The following is a 20,509-nucleotide window of genomic DNA, read 5'->3' as shown; positions in this document are numbered from 1 at the left end:
AAAAGGCACATTCCACTTTGGCATAGCAAGGCTGGTCTGGCACGGTGGGACCTAGGTGTGGTAGCATCCATGATCCTTAGGAGTCTCAGCTTAGTTTCACTTGGCCCCGACGTTTAGTTTCACCGCCCAGTCTCTTTTGCACCCTGTGACCATAGGTCCACAGCCCTGTTTGCAGCCTGCAGGTCTTCCCGGCTCTCCTGAGTGGCTCAGGGCTTGTCATCAGGCCTGGCCCGGACTGCCTCCATCGTGGGCTGTGTGAAGCCATTGGTCACACAGCCCAGCAGTCGGGGGAACAGGACTGAGTACTGATACTCAGCTTCGTTTCTCTTTTGTATAGAACTCCAGACCGGGATGATCTCTCCCACATTTCCGGTGGATCTCCCCACTTCTAATCTAGAGTCTCTCGAACACAGTGTCTGGAGATTTGTCTTCTGGCAAATTCTAGATCCTGCTGAGCTTGATAATCCGAGGCACCTGTCCCCACTCCCCCCACCAACCCTTCCCATGCTGAGTTTGTCGGTTATTCTGCCATCTCCACCCAAATGTAGGGCAGGCTGTCTAGAGGGCTGGGCATAAGGATGCTATGCAGTTCCTAGGACTCCCCCCAACCCCACCCCTCCACCCCCACTCCCACCCACCCCCACTGCTGGGCTAGAAGCTGACACAGCCTGTCTCTCTTACAGTCGCTGCTCTTCCTGGGGGTATTGGCTGCCATTGGCCTGGGCCTGAACCTCATCTTCCTCGCCATTTACCTGGTGTGCACGTGCTGCTGCCGGCAGGACCACACCGTGCAGACCAAGCAGCCGGACTCATGCTGCGTGACCTGGACTGCGGTGGTGGCTGGGCTCCTCTGCTGGTGAGTGTCCTATGTCCAGGGAAAGCTAGCCTGTGGCTATGACACCCCTCATCAGTGCCTAGTCACATTCACTCCAAGCTAACACCTGGAAGAACAACCTGTCGTCCAAATGAACACTGTCCCTTTTTTAGCCAAGCATGGGGAATCTGTCTCTAGTGTGGTGATGGGGGTCGGCATAGTGCCCCCCCAAACCTTCTAAGAGGCCCAGGCCTGACAGCCAAATGGGTCCATCCCTGAGTTGACCAGGTGGACAGCGGGCATTTCTTTTCTCTACACCACTATCTGCGTCCACTGCCGACCGGGGTCTGCAAGAGCAGAAGTTGGCCCCAGTTGCTTCCCATGTCTTGTGGGATCAGGAACTTTAGTGCCCATGGGTAGATCTTCCCCTTCACTCTGACTGAGGAATGAGGGTTCCCAGCACTGTGTGAGAGCCCCACTCACCCAGCATCTAGCACCCAGCACCCAGCACCCAGCACCCAGCACCCAGCCATGAGTATGCTAGCTCTGTGTGCTGTAGTTGGTGTATTTTTCTTGTTTCTATATCTGTAGGACTTTTTCCTAAAGCTTAGTGCCCCCTGGAGGTGTTGAAGGGTGTGGCTACCCTCTAGGGTAAGAGTCCCTTGCTGCTTGTCTGAAGATCTTGGGTTCCAGTCTACATGAGGGTCACCTTACTCTTGAACATTCTTTTTCTTTTCTTTCTTCTTCTCCCTCTCTTCCTTCCCCTCCTCACCCCTTCCTTCCCTCCCCTCCCTCCTTTTCTTTGTCTTCCTCCTCCTCTTCTTCCTTCTCCTCATCGTCGTCGTCTTCTTCATTTTCGTCTTCTTCTTCTTTTCTTCTTCTTCTTTTGGGTGTTTTGAAACGGGGTTTCTCTGTGTAGCCCTGGCTGTCCTGAAACTCACTCTGTAGACTGGGTTGGCTTTGAACTAAAAGATCTGCCTGCCTCTGCCTCCAGAGAGCAGGAATTAAAAGACATGTGCACCCTGCCCAGTTCATATCTTTCCATTACAATTTATTCATTCATTGTTTCTCAGTCTTTTGGCCAAGATGGGGTGCAACAACATGTTTGTGATCTCTTCTTGCTAGGAGTGTGGGGCTTACTGAAGCCAAAAGTTAGGCTACCCTTAAACAGCAAACAAGGGAGGGGGAGGGGAGAAACTTGGGGCTGGAGCCAGGGCCTAGAGGAAAGAGTTCCAGCCCCTGGGGGGCAGGACAGGGAGCCATCTGACTCCTAGACTCCCATGAAGAAATGGGGTACTAAAACCCCTCTTCCTGGTGTGTGAGGCATTACAGAGAGGCCAGGGAGAGGTAGGACCACAAAACACACACCAGCAGTGCTTGATCCGATGCAGTGATCCTCAGAAAACTGCAGGCGCTCCTACATTCCCTGGAGGCCTGCCGCTAGAGAAGCCTGTTGGCAGGTGTGAATACCATCAGGGTAAGACAGTAACCGTAACCGTTCAATGCTGGCTAATCCAGCATCCAAGGAGAACCGCCACAAACAGCGGTGGAGCCTCACGCCTTTAATCCCTTTATTTCATATGTGTGGATGTCTTGCCTGGTGTATGCCAATGCACCACACATGTCCCCGCTGCTTGTGGAGACCAGAGGGGCTGGAGCCCCTGGAACTGAAGTTACATACAACTGTTGTGAGCTACCATGCGTCTGCTGAGAGTCAAACTTAGGTCCTCTGGAAGAGCAGCCAGAGCTCTTCGTTTTGTTTTGCTTTTGAAGACAGGGTTTCTCTGTGTAGCCCTGGCTGTCCTGGAACTCGATCTATAGACCGGGCTGGCCTTGAACTCACAGAGATCCACCCGCCTCTGCCTCCCGAGTGCCGAGGTTAAACTTTGTAATGCCACGCCCGGTACCCGCCACGCCCGGTTGCCTTTTTTTTTTCTAAAGCACGCTTTTCCCATGTGAGTGTTTTGGCCATGCACGTGGCATTTCCAGTGACACTGTGAAGAAGGGTGGACAGAGCGATGGTCTGTGCGTTCTGATATTGGTTGAACGCTAACAATATTGACCAGAGTTGAGCATGGTGGTAATTGAGTTCTGGGACAGCCAAGCTACAGCTATCTCAAGGAAGGAAGGAAAGAAGGGAGGGAGGGAGGAAGGGCATTAGTGTGTGCATGTGTGTGTCTCTGTGTGTGCATGCATGCGTGTGCCCTCTCACATTTACCTTTTCCTGAGTTAGTGTTATGGATGAGAACTTGGGAAGCCTACTGATTGGCCTTGTGATCCCTGAGGGGTGGACCGAGTGGACTATGAGGGATGACAGAGTTTATTTAGGATGCGGATGATTTACCCAGACTGGAATGTTGGAGTCAAGCCAAGCATGAAATTTCATACAGATGGACTTCACGTTTGGCTTTTGGTTAAAATCAATAGGAAAGAGGAGAGACTGAGCTTGACAGTTCCTGAGGAGAAAATCCTGGGAGGGGATGTTTACTGACCATGATGTCAGGGAGGGCATGAGGGCGGGCCGGTGTGGGGAACTCACACCCATACACACACACACACACACACACACACACACACAGAGAGAGAGAGAGAGAGAGAGAGAGAGAGAGAAGCCCCACGTACTGCTCAGTCCCAACTAAAGAGTAACCTTGGAAACTAGCCGTGGTGTCCTAAGCTTGCAATCCCAGGGAGATGTGGAGACGCGGTCAGGAGTTCGAGGTCATCCTCAGCTACATGGGGCATGTCAAACCCAGCTGGGGATACATGAGACCCTGCCTCATGTGTCTGTCTCAGAGAGCAGAAGGCAAGAGGTGACAAAGGGGACGCCTAAGATATCAGATGCAGTTTGTGGCAGAGTTGGAGACTTGTTCCAGCCTCCCGGAAGCTGACTCAGGACCCAGTGGGTTCTGGGTTAAACGAGGCAGGTAGGTGTCTTTTCAGCTCTGTAAGAGAGAACCTGCCAGAAGCTAAAACTCGACGTAGAGGACTAGATCAGGAATATTTAGAGAAAACAGGGTGTGAGAGTCTGGCAGTCTTGACCATGTCAGGGAACCTGGAGGTTGGGACTGGGTGTGTCAAATCAGATCACAGGGCTCCACCAGAGCCACCAGAGTTATAATCCCCAGGCTTGCCTGCAGTTGTATGTCTTTCAGAAGTACGTAATCAGCCAGGACCCTCAGGCTTCTGCTGGGTCTCTCTGGGTGGTCCTTAACCTTCTCAATATCCCTTAGGCAATATCTCCTTCCCTCATGCCAAGTCCCAGAATAAAGCTCCTTAGCTAAAGTCAAAAGCCCACACTGTGGCCATTGCGGGGGGCTTTTACTCACAATTCCCCAAACCTGCAACCAAGTAAAAGATACCCTTCCGTAGCTGAGTGAATAAACAAACGCATCCATTCAGACAATGAAATATTATGCAGTACTGAAAAGGAAACGTCCCAGGGAGCCATGAAAGACATTGGGAACCTCGGATGCCTGTCACTCAGGCAAATGACCTGACCCTGATGGGAAGGGGCTGGATGCTGTGACTGCAGCTGTAGGACATTCTAGAAAAGGCCATGGAGACTGTAAGACCTGGGGTCGGAGAAGAGGGGGAGAGGAATAGGCAGAGTGCAGGGGGGTTTAAGGCAGGGTCTGCTGTGATGGTAAATATCTGACACGGTGTGTCCAGACCTCTAGAATTTTAACCAAGAGTGATCCCTGTGCACACTGGGCTTGGATGGTCCCCATGTTCTGACTGGGTTACCAGTCGTAGCCAGGACTCTGCCTCATGAAGGAGTTCATGCTGAGGACTGCACACAACTAGAGGAATTCTGCCCCTGCTCAATTTTGCTTTGAGCCTAAAATTACTCTAAAAATTATTTTTTGAAGATTTATTTCTTTATTTTATGCATAGCGCCTGTATGCGTGTCCAGGCACTCTGTGCATACAGTGCCTGTGGAGACCAGAAGAGGAAGTCAGGTCCCCCTGGAACTAGTTTATCACTGTTGTGGACTGCTGTCTGAATGCTGGAAACAAGCAGTGTCCTCTTAACCTCTGAGCCATCTCTACAGCCCTAAAAACTTGGTGTTTTTTTTTTGTTTGTTTGTTTTGTTTTTTTGTTGTGTAACAGCCCTGGCTGTCTGCCTTGGAACTCACTCTGTAGACCAGGCTGGCCTCGATCTACCTGCCTCTGCCTCCCAAGTGCTGAAACTAAAGGCGTGTGCCACCACCACCTGAGTATAGAAACCTTTTTAAAAAAGATTAGTGCAAGCTTGGGACTGAACCTCAGTAGTAGATTGTTTGCCTGGCACACCTGTAGTCTTGGGTTCAGTCCTCAGTCTATAGATTAGCAATACTTATGGACTGAGGAAATCGGGAATAACCTGTTTGCTGTATAGATAGTATACATGAGGACCTACGTGAGTTTGGTGAGAACACACTACACACCTCTCGCACACACAGAGTGGTAAGTGTATTCTCTTCTGGGTATCACCCCTAACCCTTGTTTGGGGTTTTGCTCCTAGTGCTGCAGTGGGCGTTGGTTTCTATGGAAACAGCGAGACCAATGATGGGGTGCACCAGCTGATCTACTCCCTGGACAACGCAAACCACACCTTCTCTGGAATGGACGAGCTGGTAAGGATTGTGGGCAGGTGGCTGGGCACAGGCACAGCCCATGAGATCAGCGAGGCCGGAACAAGGGTGCCAGTCAGATCTCAGGAGCCCAGCTGCACCCTGTCGAGTTGTGTGATGGATGCTGTGGGCCGGGCTGCCTTCTGAGCCGCTGCCTTGCCAAAGACAAACACAGTTTCTATGTCCCAGCCAAGAGAGGTTTCAGAGCAGCTCAGCCCCATCAGATCCCCGTCGGTCTGCAGAACATCTGATCACTTACCCTTCCCTAAAGGAGACCTCGAACATGGGTTCTGGAGTTCTTCTGTTGTTAATTGTGTTTAAAGCAAGAGGTTTCACTGTGTAGTCCTGACTAGCCTGGCACCCACTGTGTGGACCAGACTCACCTGGAACTTTCCATGATGTTCTTGCCTCTGCATACCCAGTGTGGAAACACTGCCACTGTAGCGTGCTGGGTATGGGTTGATTATTTGCTCATTTGAGACAGGGTCTGACCTTGAACTCTATACTTAATGTCTCGGGGAATGACCTGATGCTTATGGGCATGCGTGCATTCCTATGCCTTGTATATGCAGTGCTGAGGTTTGAACCCTAAGCCTCATACATATCAGACAATTGACCTACATCCTCCTACATCCTAAGCCTCATACATACCAGACAATTGACCTACATCCTCAGTCCTGAACGTGGCTTTAAAAAAAAAAAGTATTAGCTCTAATTTTATACAGAGTTCTGATCCATGTATCAAAAGAGGGAAAGAACCTAGAGACCAAGCATGGTGGTTATAGGCCCTGCCAAAAAAATAATTGTTTTAGGTGATAAGTCTTTAGAAACAATGGAAGACCTCCCCCAAGCCCCACCCCCACACACACATACAGGGGTTGGGAAGAAATCTCACAAACCCAGCTGTGTGTCTTGGGACTGTGGGATCAGTGGCACTATCTCTGGCCTCATCTCTTCACCCCTGGCTTCCTCTGCCTCTCACTTTTGTGAAGCGCCAGTGCTTGCTGCTGATTTTCTAGGTGGTCTTGTGACAGGGACTGGTGTGTCCTGAGGACTCTGGTGGGGAAGGCCAAATGCATATTTTAGGGAAACTAGTCCTTGGGCATCTGACCCTCTTTAGACCAGGTCCCTCCAGAATAGACAGGTCCTAGCAAAAGGCACATTTGATTTGCCAGCCCTAACTCCAGGAACTGGCGACCTGGCATCCTCCTACGGAGGATTCACCCTCATCTGGTCCTCCCACATGCTCCTGTAAGCTCCTCTGGGGATCTAATCCTTCCCTCAGCTCCTGAGGGGGCAGGGACAGGAGCTCTCACCTTAAAATGACAGGCTGTGCTGCCCGCTCAGTATTTGTGGGAGGTGGTCCCTGGGAACTCTTATTTAACTCTGTTCTGATGGGGACCAAGCCCCCAAGGACACATTCTGCCTGTTTGGCATTGCCCTGTTTCTCTGTCCCCAGCCACCGTCGGCCTTGGTGGGAGAAGCCGGTGTGCTGAAAAGCCTCAGAGCTGTGACCTTCACTGTTGGGAAAACTCAGTCTTTATCTCTGGGGAGGAACTTGCTGGTATCTAGGAACAAGCTTCTAGCCCTGCCCCCAGCCCTCCTGAGCCAGGTTCGGACCTTTGGCTGTGTGACCTCAGCCTCACCCTGTCCCTGGAGACAGCCCCCTACCATCTGGCTGTTGCTGAAATGTAGGCTAATTGTCCCGGGGGCTTCTTGGAGGAGCTGCCAGCTCCTGGAAGTGTATGCCCTTCTTATCTAAGAGGTGGGTACCCAGACAGTCTCAGGCCTAAGGCCTACCAGAAGATGGCTAGATCTTTAGAGGGCCTTCCCCTCCCCCATCTAAGGGGTGGGGTCCAAATTGCAGGTAAATGGCTAAATGGCTTCAGGTGAATTACCACCAGCGAAAGTGCCTGGTAAACTATAGAGTGTTCTCTCCCTAGGGGATTAAGATAATGGTGTCATTATAATAATTACTGCAATCGCAGTGAAGTGGAGATGCTGGGGCTTTGGGAGGCTATGGGTGGCAGAGTCAGGATGGAGACTCACCCAGCAGCCCAGATCTTAAAGCTGGGCCCTTCTGGAGCCCAGATCTAGCAGCCACATGGTTAACTGGAGGCCCTTCCAGGGCTGCCCCCAAACACAAAGGCCAAGGACCCTCTGTATGAGCCTCTCTAGGCTAGAAACCCCCACCATCCAGAGCCCATAGTAGGTTTATGGGAAAGTGCTGGGTGGAGAAACCAGCAAGAACACTGAGCCCAGGCCTCAGGCCCTCCTCCCACTGCCTCCTTGAATCTGAGACTGTGTTCCTCTTGATCCGCTCTACCGGTGACCTGACCTGTTGATCCCTCCCAGAGGTTCTCCTGCTGAAGCAACTTGCATCATAATCTCCTAGAGTGCTTGTTAGCCTAAGGCACCAGGCCCCGCCCTGTTTACTGAGGCTAGATGAAAATTTGCATGTCTAATGAGCTCCTTTGTGAAGCTACTGGCCTGGGGACCGCAATTTGAAAGCTACACCCCTATCCTTAAAGACTTTTCTCCCCCCCAACCCCACGCCCCCCACCCCCCACCTCCCACAGGGTTTCTCTGGGTAGCCCTGGCTGTCCTGGAACTCACTCTGTAGGCCAGGCTGGCCTTGAACTCAGAAATCCTCCTGCCTCTGCCTCCCAGAGTGCTGGGATTACTGGCGTGCGCCACCTCCGCCGCCTGGCCCCACTGCCAGGCTTCTTCCTTACAATCTTAACTTCTGTTTTTTGTTTCTGTTTTTTCCCCCTTGGGGTTTTGTTTGTGGGAGGGACTTGTTTTCTTTATGTTTGGTTTTTGAGACTGCGATAGCTCAGACTGGCCTCAGACTCTCTGAATAGCCAAGGATGACCTTGAACTTTGGTCCTTCTGCCTCATTGCTGAGTGCTGGGATTATAGTGTTCAGTACAACACCCAGTCTGTTGGATGCTTTGGCTCTAAGCCAGGACCTCCTGCATGCTAGGCCAGCATTCTACCAAATGAGCTTATGTCCCCATTCTTGGCTTGTCTTTTTGTTTTGTTTTGTTTTTAGTTTTATGAGATAGTTTTTCTGTGGAATCCTGGCTGTCCAGGAACTCATTCTGCTGGGATCCACCTGCCTCTGCCTCCTAAAGGCCTGCATCCCTAAAAGCCTGGGGGGGGGGGGTTGTTTGTTTTGTTTTGAGATAAGAGCTCTATAGTTGCTCAGTCTGATTTTGACTTCAAGGTCATCCTCCAGCCTCAGCCTCCCGATTGTTAGGATTGTTAGGATTCTACGGACTTGAGCCTTTGAGCCCAGTCTTTATCTGTATCTTGGTGTCTCTGAACCAGCTCCTAAGAACCCAGCAGAAGCCAGAAAACAGGAAGAGTTGCCCAGGAAGAGTTGCCAGCACACACTCTGACAGAGAGGCAGTGTCTGTTCCAGAATCAGGAAGTCACGGTGTAGGGAAGGCATGAAAAGCTGCAATAGTGATGTGACGTTCCCATGATTCCCCGAGCTCAGAGTGTGCTCCTGTGGGCTTTGTTGCTGTGCCCACCTCCTCTGCCCCTCTTCAGGGATTTTCTCTTGCAGGCTGTGGGAGCCAGTGTTGTAGAAATTTTTAATCCCAATCCAGGATTTCTATCCCACCTTTGACCATTTAGTTTCCAGATAAAAGACAACACATACGACATTTCTATTTACAATAAACCTTAACCAGCACAAGAGCTGGGCAGATATCTACCCTTTCTGCTATCAGAATCTACTTTTCTATCGATAACCCCAAGGTATTCCTTATTATGTGTCATCTGGGCTGCTCTTCACTCCAGTTGGCCAGTTTTCATGACTCCCCGAATCCATGGCTTCTGTCTCCTCCTCAAGCCAAGGCTGCTGGGTAGGGATTATCAAGGCACCTGCTCTTCTTCCAGCTGTTTGTGTATGACAGTGTCTAAGGATCAACGCCTGACCCTGGTAGCACAGTCCTGCTGGCCCAGCTATTCCAGGGGCTGGGGCAGGATGATCTCAGATTCAAGGTCTACAGGACTACATAGCCAGTTCCAGGAAAGCCTGGGCAATTAGTGAGACCCTGACTGAGAACAAAATAACACAGAAATAAAGCCCTTCCCTCAACTGCCGACATGCAGGCTCTGCTCAGACAGCTGTTAGGCTGTGGCGAAGAGAGAATGTCCTTTGCAGTGTAAGCTGCATCTTATTCCTTGGCTAGGACCTCTCAAGGATACCCTCAGCCACATCCTTTCATTTCTGTCTGCATAGACAGATGTTCTTTCGGTCCAAGCAGAGGACAGGTGACCCTATACCCACCTAGCATGACAGACATCCTCAGGGGGGGAAGCGTGAACCCAAGATAAAACTCTGATTTCCTCTCCCGTCCCAGGGCCAGGCTGAGAGAAGATGACATCTGTTCTGTGTTTTCAAGGCTCCATTGTTCTGCACTGACTTGTGGTTAGGACACTACAAGCTGGTTCTAGCTCGGAGACAAAACCCCTCTCTCTTGTAGGGCGCCTGGGAACCCTATTGGACGAAAGCACAAGGCAGCAGCCTGGGGCTCTAAGTCTTTGATGTCATGATCCCAGGGGATTCAAATACTGGGAGAAGGTTCAGGGAGGAAAAATGGATTCTTTGGGTTCCCTATTTGGAGTCCAGGTTGAGCCTTCCTCTCTGAAATTCAGGAGGCCCGAGGTGTTTGGGATTTCAGAATTTGGAGTTTGGGGTTTATATTTGGAGTTACTTGTACCATTTCCTGCTAGGTTATTAAAAAGAGTTGGGTCTCCGGATAAGAGAAACTCAGGCCACTATAAGATTAAGAGAGCCAAAGCCAATGAAAGCCAGAACAGGGCGGAGTGTGAGGTGTCTGTGGGTCAGCTTTCCAGCACTGTAACAAATCCCTGAGATCATGAAACTTATAAAGAAAAAAGGTTTGTACTCCCGAAACCTCAGCACTCAGGAAATGGATACCAGAGGATAGAGAGGTCAAGGTCATTCTCAACTTCATAGCAAGTTGGGGTCCAGCCTGGGCTGCCTGTCTCAAAAACTAAGACAGTTTTTAAAATGAAGGCAAGAGGGAATGGGAAAGGAAAAGGCTTGTTTTGGTTCAACCTGGTTGGTTCCAGCTTGTGCCAGTTGAGTCTCATTGGTTTGGAGCCTTTGAGTTGAGAGGCCATGGTGAACCCATGGGGCAGGCAGAGCTGCTGCTCACTGTGGTGTATACTGAAGCAAAGAAAGAAAGAATTCCAGTGTCAGCTCAGCGGGCAGCGGCAGTGCAGGCCTTTAATCCCAGCACTCAGGAGGCAGGGGCAAGTGGATCTCTGTGAGTTCAACACCAGCTTGATCTACAGAGCAAGTTCCAGGATCGCCAGGGCTACAGAGAGAAAACCCGGTCTCAAAAAAACAGAGAGGAGAGAGAGAGAGAGAGAGAGAGAGAGAGAGAGAGAGAGAGAGAGAGAGAGAGAGAGAGAGAGAAGCTCATGACTAGGTCTAGGACTGGAGAGATGGCTCAGTAGTTAAGAACATTGACTGTTCTTCCAGAGGTCCTGAGTTCAGATCCCAGAAACCACATGGTAGCTCACAACCATCTGTAATGGGGTCTGAAGCCCTCTTTTGGTGTGTCTGAAGGCAGCTATAGTGTACTTACATATAATAAATAAATAAATAAATAAATAGGCCAGAGCAAGAGAGTGAGAGCTGGAGAGATGGCTCAGTGGTTAAGAGCACTGACTGCTCTTCCTGAGGTCCTGAGTTCAAATCCCAGCAACCACATGGTGTCTGTAATGAGATCGGAAGCCCTCTTCTGGTATGTCTGAAAACAGCTACAGGGTAATTACATATAATAAATAAATAAATCTTTAAAAAGAAAAAGAAAAAAGAAAAAAAAGGAAAGAAAAAAGAGTTTCAGTGTCTTCTTGGAGGAAGAGTACTCCTCGATGTCCTGAAGTCCAGGCACAGTTCTTGCCAGCCACCTAGTAAACATTCTACCAATTACCAGGATCACCAAGTTTGTGCCTATGCCTTTAACGTGGCTTTCTGGGGAACATTCCAGACGCACACAATGGCAGAAGGGGACAAGGCCTCTGTCCTTGGCTATTCCATGGAGCAGCAGTCTCATTCCAGGGTGTGTGTCAGTATGGCCTGTCCCTTCAGGCCCAGCTGGCCAATTGCTACTTCCTCTTCCTGAGACTTTCTAGGGCTATCCCAGGGCTCCTAGCCTCTTCCTTACCTCCCCTAGGTGTCTGGAAACACCCAGAAGATGAAGGTAGAGCTAGAACAGCACCTGGCCCGGCTCAGCGAGATCTTTGCTGCTCGGGGTGACTACATCCAGACTCTGAAGTTTATGCAGCAGATGGCCAGCAATATCGTCAACCAGCTCTCGGGGCTGCCCGTGTGGAGGGAGGTTACCACACAGCTGACTGAGCTGTCCCACCAGACTGCCTACGTGGAATACTACAGGTGAGGCACTGGGAGGGGGGAGGGGCTACAGATGCAGACCCAGCCAACCCCCCACCCCCAGCCTCACTGAGTGACCTCGTAGAACAGTGAGGTCCAGAGGGACCCCATCTACCGTGTGCTTTTCTCCTTGCTGTGACTAAGTATCTTGACACAGATTGAAGGAAGGAATAGGAGTTTATTCTGGCTTACGGTTTGAGCGTGTGGTTCATCTAGGCAGGAAAGACGCGGCAGCAGGAGTGTGAGGTTCTGCATCCTCAGGGGAGTCCCATCTCATCTATAGTCAGGGGGTGAATGATGAATGCCGGCGTTCTGTAACTCCTCTCTGTCTGGTGGCTCTTCCCGCCTGACTTACCTAGTGTCCTAGTTAGAGTTTCTATTTGCTGTGATGAAACACTATGACCAAAAAGCACCTTGGGGAGGAAAGGGTTTATTTGTCTTACACTTCTATATCACTGTTCATTGTCAAGGAAGTCGGGAACTCAAGAAGGAGCTGATGCAGAGGCCATGGAAGGGCGCTGCTTACTGGCTTGCTCCCCATGGCTTGTTTAGCCTGCTTTCTTACAGAACCTAGGCCATCAACCCAAGGGTGGCACCATCCCCAATGAGCTGGGACCTCTCTTATCGATTACTGATTAAGAAGAAGCCCTACAATAGGGGTTCTCAACCTTCCTAACACTGCAACCTTTTAATACATTTCCTTCATGTTGTGGTGACCCTTAACCATAAAATGATTTCTTTGCTACTTCATGACTGTAATGTTGCTACTGTTATGAATCTTAAATATAAATATCTGATATGCGGGGTATCTGATACGAGACTCCCAAAAGATTCGACACCCACAGGTTGAGAACCCTACAGGCTTGCCTACAGCCCAACCTTGTAGAGGTGTTTTCTCAATTGAAGCGCCCTCTCTTCTCTGATGACTCTGGCTTGTGTCAAGCAGACATAAAACCAACCAGAGAACCACCTCAGTTAACACCACCTAGAAAATCCTGGGCTATTGAAATAATTAAGCTGATCTCTGGTGCCAAGTTTGACAACTTGAGTTTAATTCTAAGACCCTACATGATAGAAGGAGAAAATTGGCTTCTGCAAGCTGGTCTTCTGATCTACACATTGTGTGACATGCATGTGTGTATACACACACACACACACACACAGTTTCTTAAATCTTTCAGACATGCACAGAGATTTTGTTTCCTAGGTAACTCTAGGTCTATTAAGTTGACAGGATCAGTCCCCACACCTCCTCACTCTGTCCAAACTCATCTCTGTCTCACCCAGCTGGTGGCATCTGTTTCTGTCCCTCTGTAACGCCATCCCTGGTGAAGTCACTAAACTCAAGTTATAGACCCCAGACTGGCTGAATATAGGGTCTCCTTCTGAATATAGGGTCTCAGAAGGAACACTCTTGCAAGCCAAGGAAGGAGGCCTCTCTGTCCTAGGTTGACCTTCATCCAGATGATAGCATGCAGGCATGTAATATGTGCGCATCACATGTGATGTGAATGTCATTGTACCCAAAGGGTCAGGCATCCAGCATCTTAGACACGGAATGGAACAGATAAGCAAGTCTTGCATGACAAGCTTCAGTTCTTTGAATCCCTTCCTCATCCAAATAACTTGGCCCCTCTTCAGAGTCTCTGCACCAGCATTGCACAATATATTCTTGTTTTTCCAGATTGGTATTCTATTATATCATAAACTCCCACCCAGGAGGCCGCTGCTGGTCTGAGCCAAGAGGAAATGCTCAAGGCCTCTTCCCTCAGACTCTCTTTCCCAAAGGAAAGTGCTCACCCAGTCCTGAGCTCTCTGGGTGGTGTTCCAGGATCCAGGTGATGCTCCCATCCGAGGTGCTCCCATCCCTCATCCCACAGATTGACTTCCCGTGATTTCACAGATATTCTAGATGGACAGAGCCCTTGGTGCTATTTCTCTCAGATCCTCACAGGAAAAATGCTGTCCTCCCAGGGGACCCAAAGGAACTGCCAGCTCTGAGGACTTGGTCTGCCATCACCTGGGACCCTCAACAGCAGGATCTGATGAGCCCCTTGATATGGGGGCTGTCCACTTCCGGAGCCCTTGAAGTCACATCAGGACCAGTGGAGTACCCATAGAGGGGGTGTCCTTGTTAACCTGGCTCTTTCTTGGGTGCATTTGGCTGATCCAGTGGGCATTGTAGTAAAGACTACAGCGAAATGGGTAAAGGATCTTACATATCGGAAGACGCTTCTTAATCCAGGTCACATTAAGACAGACTGAGTAAGAATCATCTGAGCAGGTCCCTGAAGCTCCTGAATGCCTAGGGATACTCCCCCATCTCTGCTGGTGTCTGTAGTTCATGGGCTCCTTGGGGAACCTTCCCAGGAAGGCTTTCCAGCAGTTGTCACGCTGACCACCCACTCCCATCAGAACACTTTACTGGGGGAACCCATCCAGCTCAGAGGACATCACAAGCCTAGGCGTACTGCCTGGGGCTGAGATATAGACACTGGCTTACAGATGCCGGATGTGGTGGGGTTGGGGTGGGGTGAACCGGCAGCATTAGCTCAGCGGACAAGAGCCAAGTTCATGGTGAGAACTCCCTCCCCCCAGTTCCCAGGGGCTCCTCTGGGAGAACACATCCGCCCAGGAGCAGTTTCTAGGAACAGTTTACACACGCAGCGGGAATCGTGAAAGCAGCGTTGCGGAGGGGTCAGGAGCATTCGTGCATCTATCTGCAGATGGGAGAGGGGACAGAAGGGACAACCGATCTCTAGGTTAGGAATGCGGAACCCATGTTTTAGACAGTGCCTGAGGTGGGGCGGGGAACGACCTATGTTCCTGGAAGGAAGGAAAATATGGGGTTCCCATGCAACTTTTGGAAATCTCAGCCACCACAAGTCTCCACTTTCTAATCTGTAGCACAGGACGTAACACTAGATGGATCCCAAAGTTCTTTCAACTCTGACTTTAAGAAAACTGGCTCCTTGGTGACCTCCAGCGAGGGACAAGCCAACTCTATCCATGTCCCAAAGCTGCAGCCCCATTTCTGGGACCCCAGAGACCTGCCATGGAGTAACTGCTGCTCTGGCTGGGTCTGGGGATTTCGGTGAAGCCTCCGTTTTTAAGCACCAAACCTCCATGCACAAAGACAGCTTCTTATTTGGCTCCTGGGGACCTCTGGCTTGCTCCATCTTCCTCAGAGCTTCCTGTCACCTCCTACCAGTTCTGTGGTGGCCCACTTACACCCCAAGGCCCAGTCCTCAGCGCCACATAAGACGTGCGGTGGTGCACGTCCCTAATCCCAACACTCGGAAGGCGAAGGCAGAAAAAGAACCACAAGTTAAAGGTCATAAGGTTAAAGACATAAGACCATATCTTTTAAAAAAAAAAAGTGACAAAGAGGGCATGCCAGTCCCTAGCTGGCATAGGACAGGCATTTTCCAGAAGCTCTGTAGGGAGGCTAGAGGTTAGATGGGACCCCAGGATATCCTGAGCCCAGCTCCATCTGAATCCCCTGATAGCCAAGTGTGAGCCCTCTCACACAGGCATCCTGACGCCAAGCTCAGATCTTGGTGCAGATGCTGGTTGAAGAAATCTCTGCATACTGCACTGTGTTGCACATAGGCAAATGGGCAAGATGGGAGCCCTTGAGGAAGGCAGACAGACATCCATCACAGAAGAGGGCCTCTCAGATCTGTGTCTGTAACGTCAGGCCTTACTGAATCTGTTCTCTGAGGGCTCTAGAAACAAAGCAGAGGAGATGGGAGCTGCCTGATTGGTGAGAGGGAGTCACAGAAACAGAACTATGTGGTCCACTGTGGCGCCACCAACCACATATATTAAAGTTGACTGAAACTCGGGCAGATGTTGCACAGCGGCAGACCTCTTATTAGCATGTCTGAGGCCCTAGGTTTGTTCCTGACCATTATGAAAAATGATATTAAATAAACCGAAACATTCATATTATCCTCTATGAGAGTGGGCCACGCGTGCATTTGCTATACAGCCCGGGCTGGCCTGGAACTCGCATGAACTGGGATTCTAGGTGTCTGCCACCAGGCATGGTAGCTTCATTTTCTCTCTTGCATAATTCATCTCAGGTCCTTAGTAGGCTTGTTTTTCTTTGGGTTGCTAGTAGGCAGTTGTGAGTAGTGGCAGAGAGACAATATAGATGTTTTCCGCCATGATGGAAAGTTCTACTTCTCTGTACTGGCCTAGGTATAGTCCACCAGATGTTTAAGGCACTGGGTAGGAGAGTTCAGCCTCATCCAGATAAAAAATGAAGGTGTGGTTGCTCCAGGCCCTGAGGACCCTCAGCCTGTGCTCTCAGCTGCTGGTTGGGCCTCTGAGGAGCAGCAGGCAGGCAGTTCTACTCTGCCACCCTCACGTTGTCTTTGCCTCCATCCAGGTGGCTGTCCTACCTCCTGCTTTTCATCCTGGACCTGGTCATCTGCCTTGTCACCTGCCTGGGACTGGCCAGGCGCTCCAAGTGTCTCCTAGCCTCGTGAGTAGCCCTGTTTATGGTCCTGAAGCAAAGAGTCAGTCTAGGGGCCACCTATAGAGGGAGATGAGGCATAGCCAGCCGCTGAGAGGGTAGTAGCCAGGGTACTCATCCTCAGCACCCAGCTCCCTTGTGGGCAGGCCCCTTGTGTGTCTTCGTGCTATCACAGCTGGGTCTCTTCAACCAAAGCATTGGGATCCACAGCCCTCTCCAAGGACTTAGCAGAGATGGGGTGGGAGTGGGGGTCCGTGCATGGCAGGATAGGGCTCTGTCTGGGAGGAAGGGTGTTGAATTTAGGTAGAATAACTGCTGTCCAGAAGACCCCCTCTTGTCCCGTTGCAAGATCCCAGAGTGTCTGCCTCTCTCCTAGCATGCTGTGCTGTGGGATACTGACCCTGGTCCTCAGCTGGGCTTCTCTGGCTGCTGATGCCGCTGCAGCAGTGGTAAGTGAAAGGGCTTGTGGGTAGCTGGTCTGACCAGGACAGTCTGTCCTATTTGGAGAACCCAGATGGGCATGCTTTGGCTCAGTCCCTTACCCACTATCTCCTTTTTGTTGTTGTTTTCGAGACAGGGTTTCTCTGTATAGCCCTGGTTGTCCTGGAACTCACTCTGTAGACCAGGCTGGACTCGAACTCAGAAATCCACCTGCCTCTGCCTCCCAAGTGCTGGGATTAAAGGCGTCCGCCACCACCACCCAGTCCCACTATCTCTCAGAGTCAGAAAGGGTTGTGTCCAAAGTTACAGAGCTTTGGGGACAGAGCCAAGAGGAGACATGCTGCTTGTTTGGGTATGCAGAGGACTCGAGGGTGGCCAGGTAGCTTTTGGTGGGTATGAAGCGCTGACCTGAAGGAAGTGGAGTGGGTTCCTTCCGGAGCTCATTCCTTTACCTGCTGCCTCTCATACATACACAGAAAGACAGAAGGTGGCATCTTTTACCTTCTGTCCCTGCAGCCCAGTTACCCCCACACTCGTGTGTGTGCATGTGTGCACTTCTAAATGTGGTTCCTTAATGTTATGGAAAAGCAAGGGACTTCCTATATAAGAATGTAAAAACAAGGGCCGGAGAGATGGCTCAGCAGTTAAGAGCACTGACTGCTCTTCCAGAGGTCCTGAGTTCAATTCCCAGCAACCACATGGTGGTTCACAACCATCTGTAATGGAATCCAACACCCTCTTCTGGTGTGTCTGAGGACAGCAACAGTGTACTCACATTAAATAAATAAAAATCTTAAAAAAAAAAAACAAACACAAAACAAAACTTAAAAACAAAAAGAATGTAAAAACAAAACAACCACAACAAAAACCCACTAAAAACCATTTGGTCTTGGAGCTGAGCTACCTGAGTGCCCATTCACTCAGCAGGAGGGTGTTGCTGTGTGCTTTGTGTTCCTTGATATGCAGAACACAGGAGGGCATGGTGTTCCCCTGGTCACTTGGTCACTCGGTGGAAGACATGGTGTGAATCCCTAGTTCTAGGTGCTTGCTCTGTGAGTGTGTGTTGCTGTGCACCTGTGTGAAAACGCATGCTTGTACAACTGCACGTGTGCTGGGGAAGACTCATTTGACTAGGCCATACCAAGGAACCACGCTGTAGCCAACCCTGCAGTCTGCACCTGCTCTTCCCTACCCACACCAGGCCTGCTGTCCCTGGGCATGGCTTGGGCATTTTTTCAAACTCACAGAATAAATGGCTCCTGGTGCCACCTGGCTCTGCCACTCTTGACAGAGGCTCATTTGGAAGTTGTAAGGAGCCAGTTCTGGTGATACACACTTATGGTCCCAGTTACTCTGGAGACTGAGGCAGGAGGATTACAAATTAAAGGCCCATCTGAACTACAGAATGAGTTTTAGGCCAGCCTGATCAACTCAGTATTAAAAGGGGGCTGGAGAGCTGGCTCAGCAGTTAAGAACACCTGTTGCCCTTGCAGAGGATCGAGGTTCCCATCCTGGTACCCACATGGTGGCTTACAATCATCCAAAGCTCCGATTCCAGGGCATCTGATGTCCTCTTCTGACTTCCAAGGACACCGGACACACAGGTGGCACACACATGCACACACATACATATACATACAAACACACACATGCTGCTCATTCATATAACATAAATCTACATCGAGGAGAGTGGGACTGGGAACATAGCTCAGTGGCAGAATGCTTGCCTAGTATGTAAGAAGCTGTAGGCTTGAGCTATAGTACTATAGCAGGGGCTAGGAAAGCCTGGGGATGCTCAGTTAATAAGGTGCTTGCTGACACAGACCAAAGCAAGGCATCAACTGGCTGAGGTACTATCCATTCTCCTCCCAGCCCTTGGGGGGCGTTAGCAGCAGAGGGTTGTGAGTTTAAACAGCTACCTGAGCTCCTATCCCAAAGCAGAGAAAAACAAAAGGAAATGGGTTATTTCTCATCTCCCCCTTTTGTCCTGTGACCACATTACAAGGACTGGTGCAGAAAAGACAGTGCCTGAAGCCCAGGCTGTGCTCAAAGCATCCTGGTGGCCTTTGGAGGTTGTAAACAGTGTGGGGAGGGGCTCCAGCTCCCCAGAGTGATGGACACAGCTGCCTGGCTGGCAGCCTCTCCTCCAGAGACAAGTGCAGGCGCAGGGATGTTTTCGGGGCGGGGTGGGGGTGGGGTTCCACTGCTGGCAGCCTCTGCCTTTTGAAGAAGTGATAGCATCCAGCTTGCCACCGTGAGCTACCCCTTAGGAGCTGGCTTCCTCCCAGCAGGGGCTTCTCCCACCAAGCATCTTGCTGTTCAAGGAACCCGATAGGCCATTTTCTCTGCAGCCCGGTACTGTGGAATGCCAGGGAACTGGGAGCCACGCCAGTTCCCTAATTCCTTTACTCGGGCCCTTGTGCGGGAGAGGCGGGCGTGAGGGCACTGAATGGGCCTTTGACAGAGCAGAGGCTGCTGTAGCATTTTAATAGGAAGAGGGGTATGGAAGAGCTGCAGGGGGGGGGGGAGGGCACCAGCTGTCAAGGGGTCATTGTGCAAAGCTTTTGTGTTCCTTCCCTGTTGCCCTGCCCTCTGAGGCCTATTTTGAGGGCAGTGGGGCCAGATTCACACTGTCACCCTTCCCCCAACTTGCCCACCAGGCAGGACATCCACAGTATGGCCTCTGAGACTGTTTCAGGGCATACTGAGTGGAGGGAAGGTGGGAACTGGGGAACCAAGCTCAGAGCCTCCTGACCTGTGACCTATGCCCTCCCTGATGGCCATCCAGGCATCCTGATATATGATCAGCGATGAGCCACAGACAAATTTTCGGAGCTGGTGGAGGCTCTTCAGGGCGAGGAGAGGCAATACCAAGAAGGAAGAGGGCAGGAGGATGGTCAGGAGTTGCCATGGGTGCTTTGGCTACAGGAGACGGAACACTCCCAGAATATCCAGGCCTGAGGGACAGCAGGTCTACCTCCTGGGCCAGAGGCAGAGGCATAGCTGCTAGAGTCCCCAGCCTTGGCCGTGCCTTCCCTTCATTCCTTCCTAGCAGCAGAACCTCTGGAAAGTTATCAGTGTTCTCCGTGCCTCAGCTTTCTCCTGTGTAAAATGGGGAGAATAGTAGTACCCGGTGCCTCAAAGGGCACACGGTGACTGTCCGATATGTAGTAGCCATCTTAGCTTCTGGCGTAGTTCTCAGTCTGGGAGAGTCACAGCAATGACCCCTTCAGACAATCAGAAACTTTGCTCAGGCTCAGTCTGGGCCAGGCTCTGGGCAGCCTCTCCCACCTACCTCACTTGCACTGGGTGCTTTCTTCCTCGTCTCTGCCCTTCCCCCATCCCACTCACCATCGACTGAATAACGTATGGACAAATACATTCACACATGCACAGATGCATACACACCCACATACATACATATGTCACCTTTACTGATAGATTTGGCTTCTCACACCAAGCCATGTACCCCACAGTATCTTAACCCAACTTTCTCTCCTGGTCATAGCAGAGGAAGAAGAGAAGCCTCGGCCCTGGTAAGGCCTCATGCAGAAGTTCCTAGTTCCCCCTCTTTGAAGCCTTGTCTTCCTGAGCTGTGACTCAAACACAGTGCCCTTATTCCATCTACCAAGGCGACCCTAGCCTGGCTCCCCATCTCTGCTACTCCAGCCAAGGGATAAGGGTATGCCGCCAGGCCTGCTGGCGCTGCATCTCTA

At 50.8% G+C, this 20,509-nt stretch overlaps 1 protein-coding gene across 1 annotated transcript in view; it reads left to right on the top strand.

Annotated features, from left to right (window-relative positions):
* Positions 1-20,509, top strand: part of Ttyh2 (tweety family member 2) — a 45,772-nt gene that overhangs the window by 9,716 nt on the left and 15,547 nt on the right. The window contains exons 2-6 of the mRNA XM_052196160.1: positions 684-856; positions 5,319-5,430; positions 11,652-11,872; positions 16,266-16,361; positions 16,729-16,801. Of these exons, the coding sequence (XP_052052120.1) occupies positions 684-856; positions 5,319-5,430; positions 11,652-11,872; positions 16,266-16,361; positions 16,729-16,801 (675 nt within the window). The remainder of the gene's footprint in view (positions 1-683; positions 857-5,318; positions 5,431-11,651; positions 11,873-16,265; positions 16,362-16,728; positions 16,802-20,509) is intronic.

Source organism: Apodemus sylvaticus, chromosome 10 (genome assembly GCF_947179515.1).
Source record: "Apodemus sylvaticus chromosome 10, mApoSyl1.1, whole genome shotgun sequence".
Lineage (NCBI taxonomy): Eukaryota > Metazoa > Chordata > Mammalia > Rodentia > Muridae > Apodemus > Apodemus sylvaticus.
Note: the sequence above shows the minus strand (reverse complement) of the source record. Positions and strands in the feature narration are given on the sequence as shown.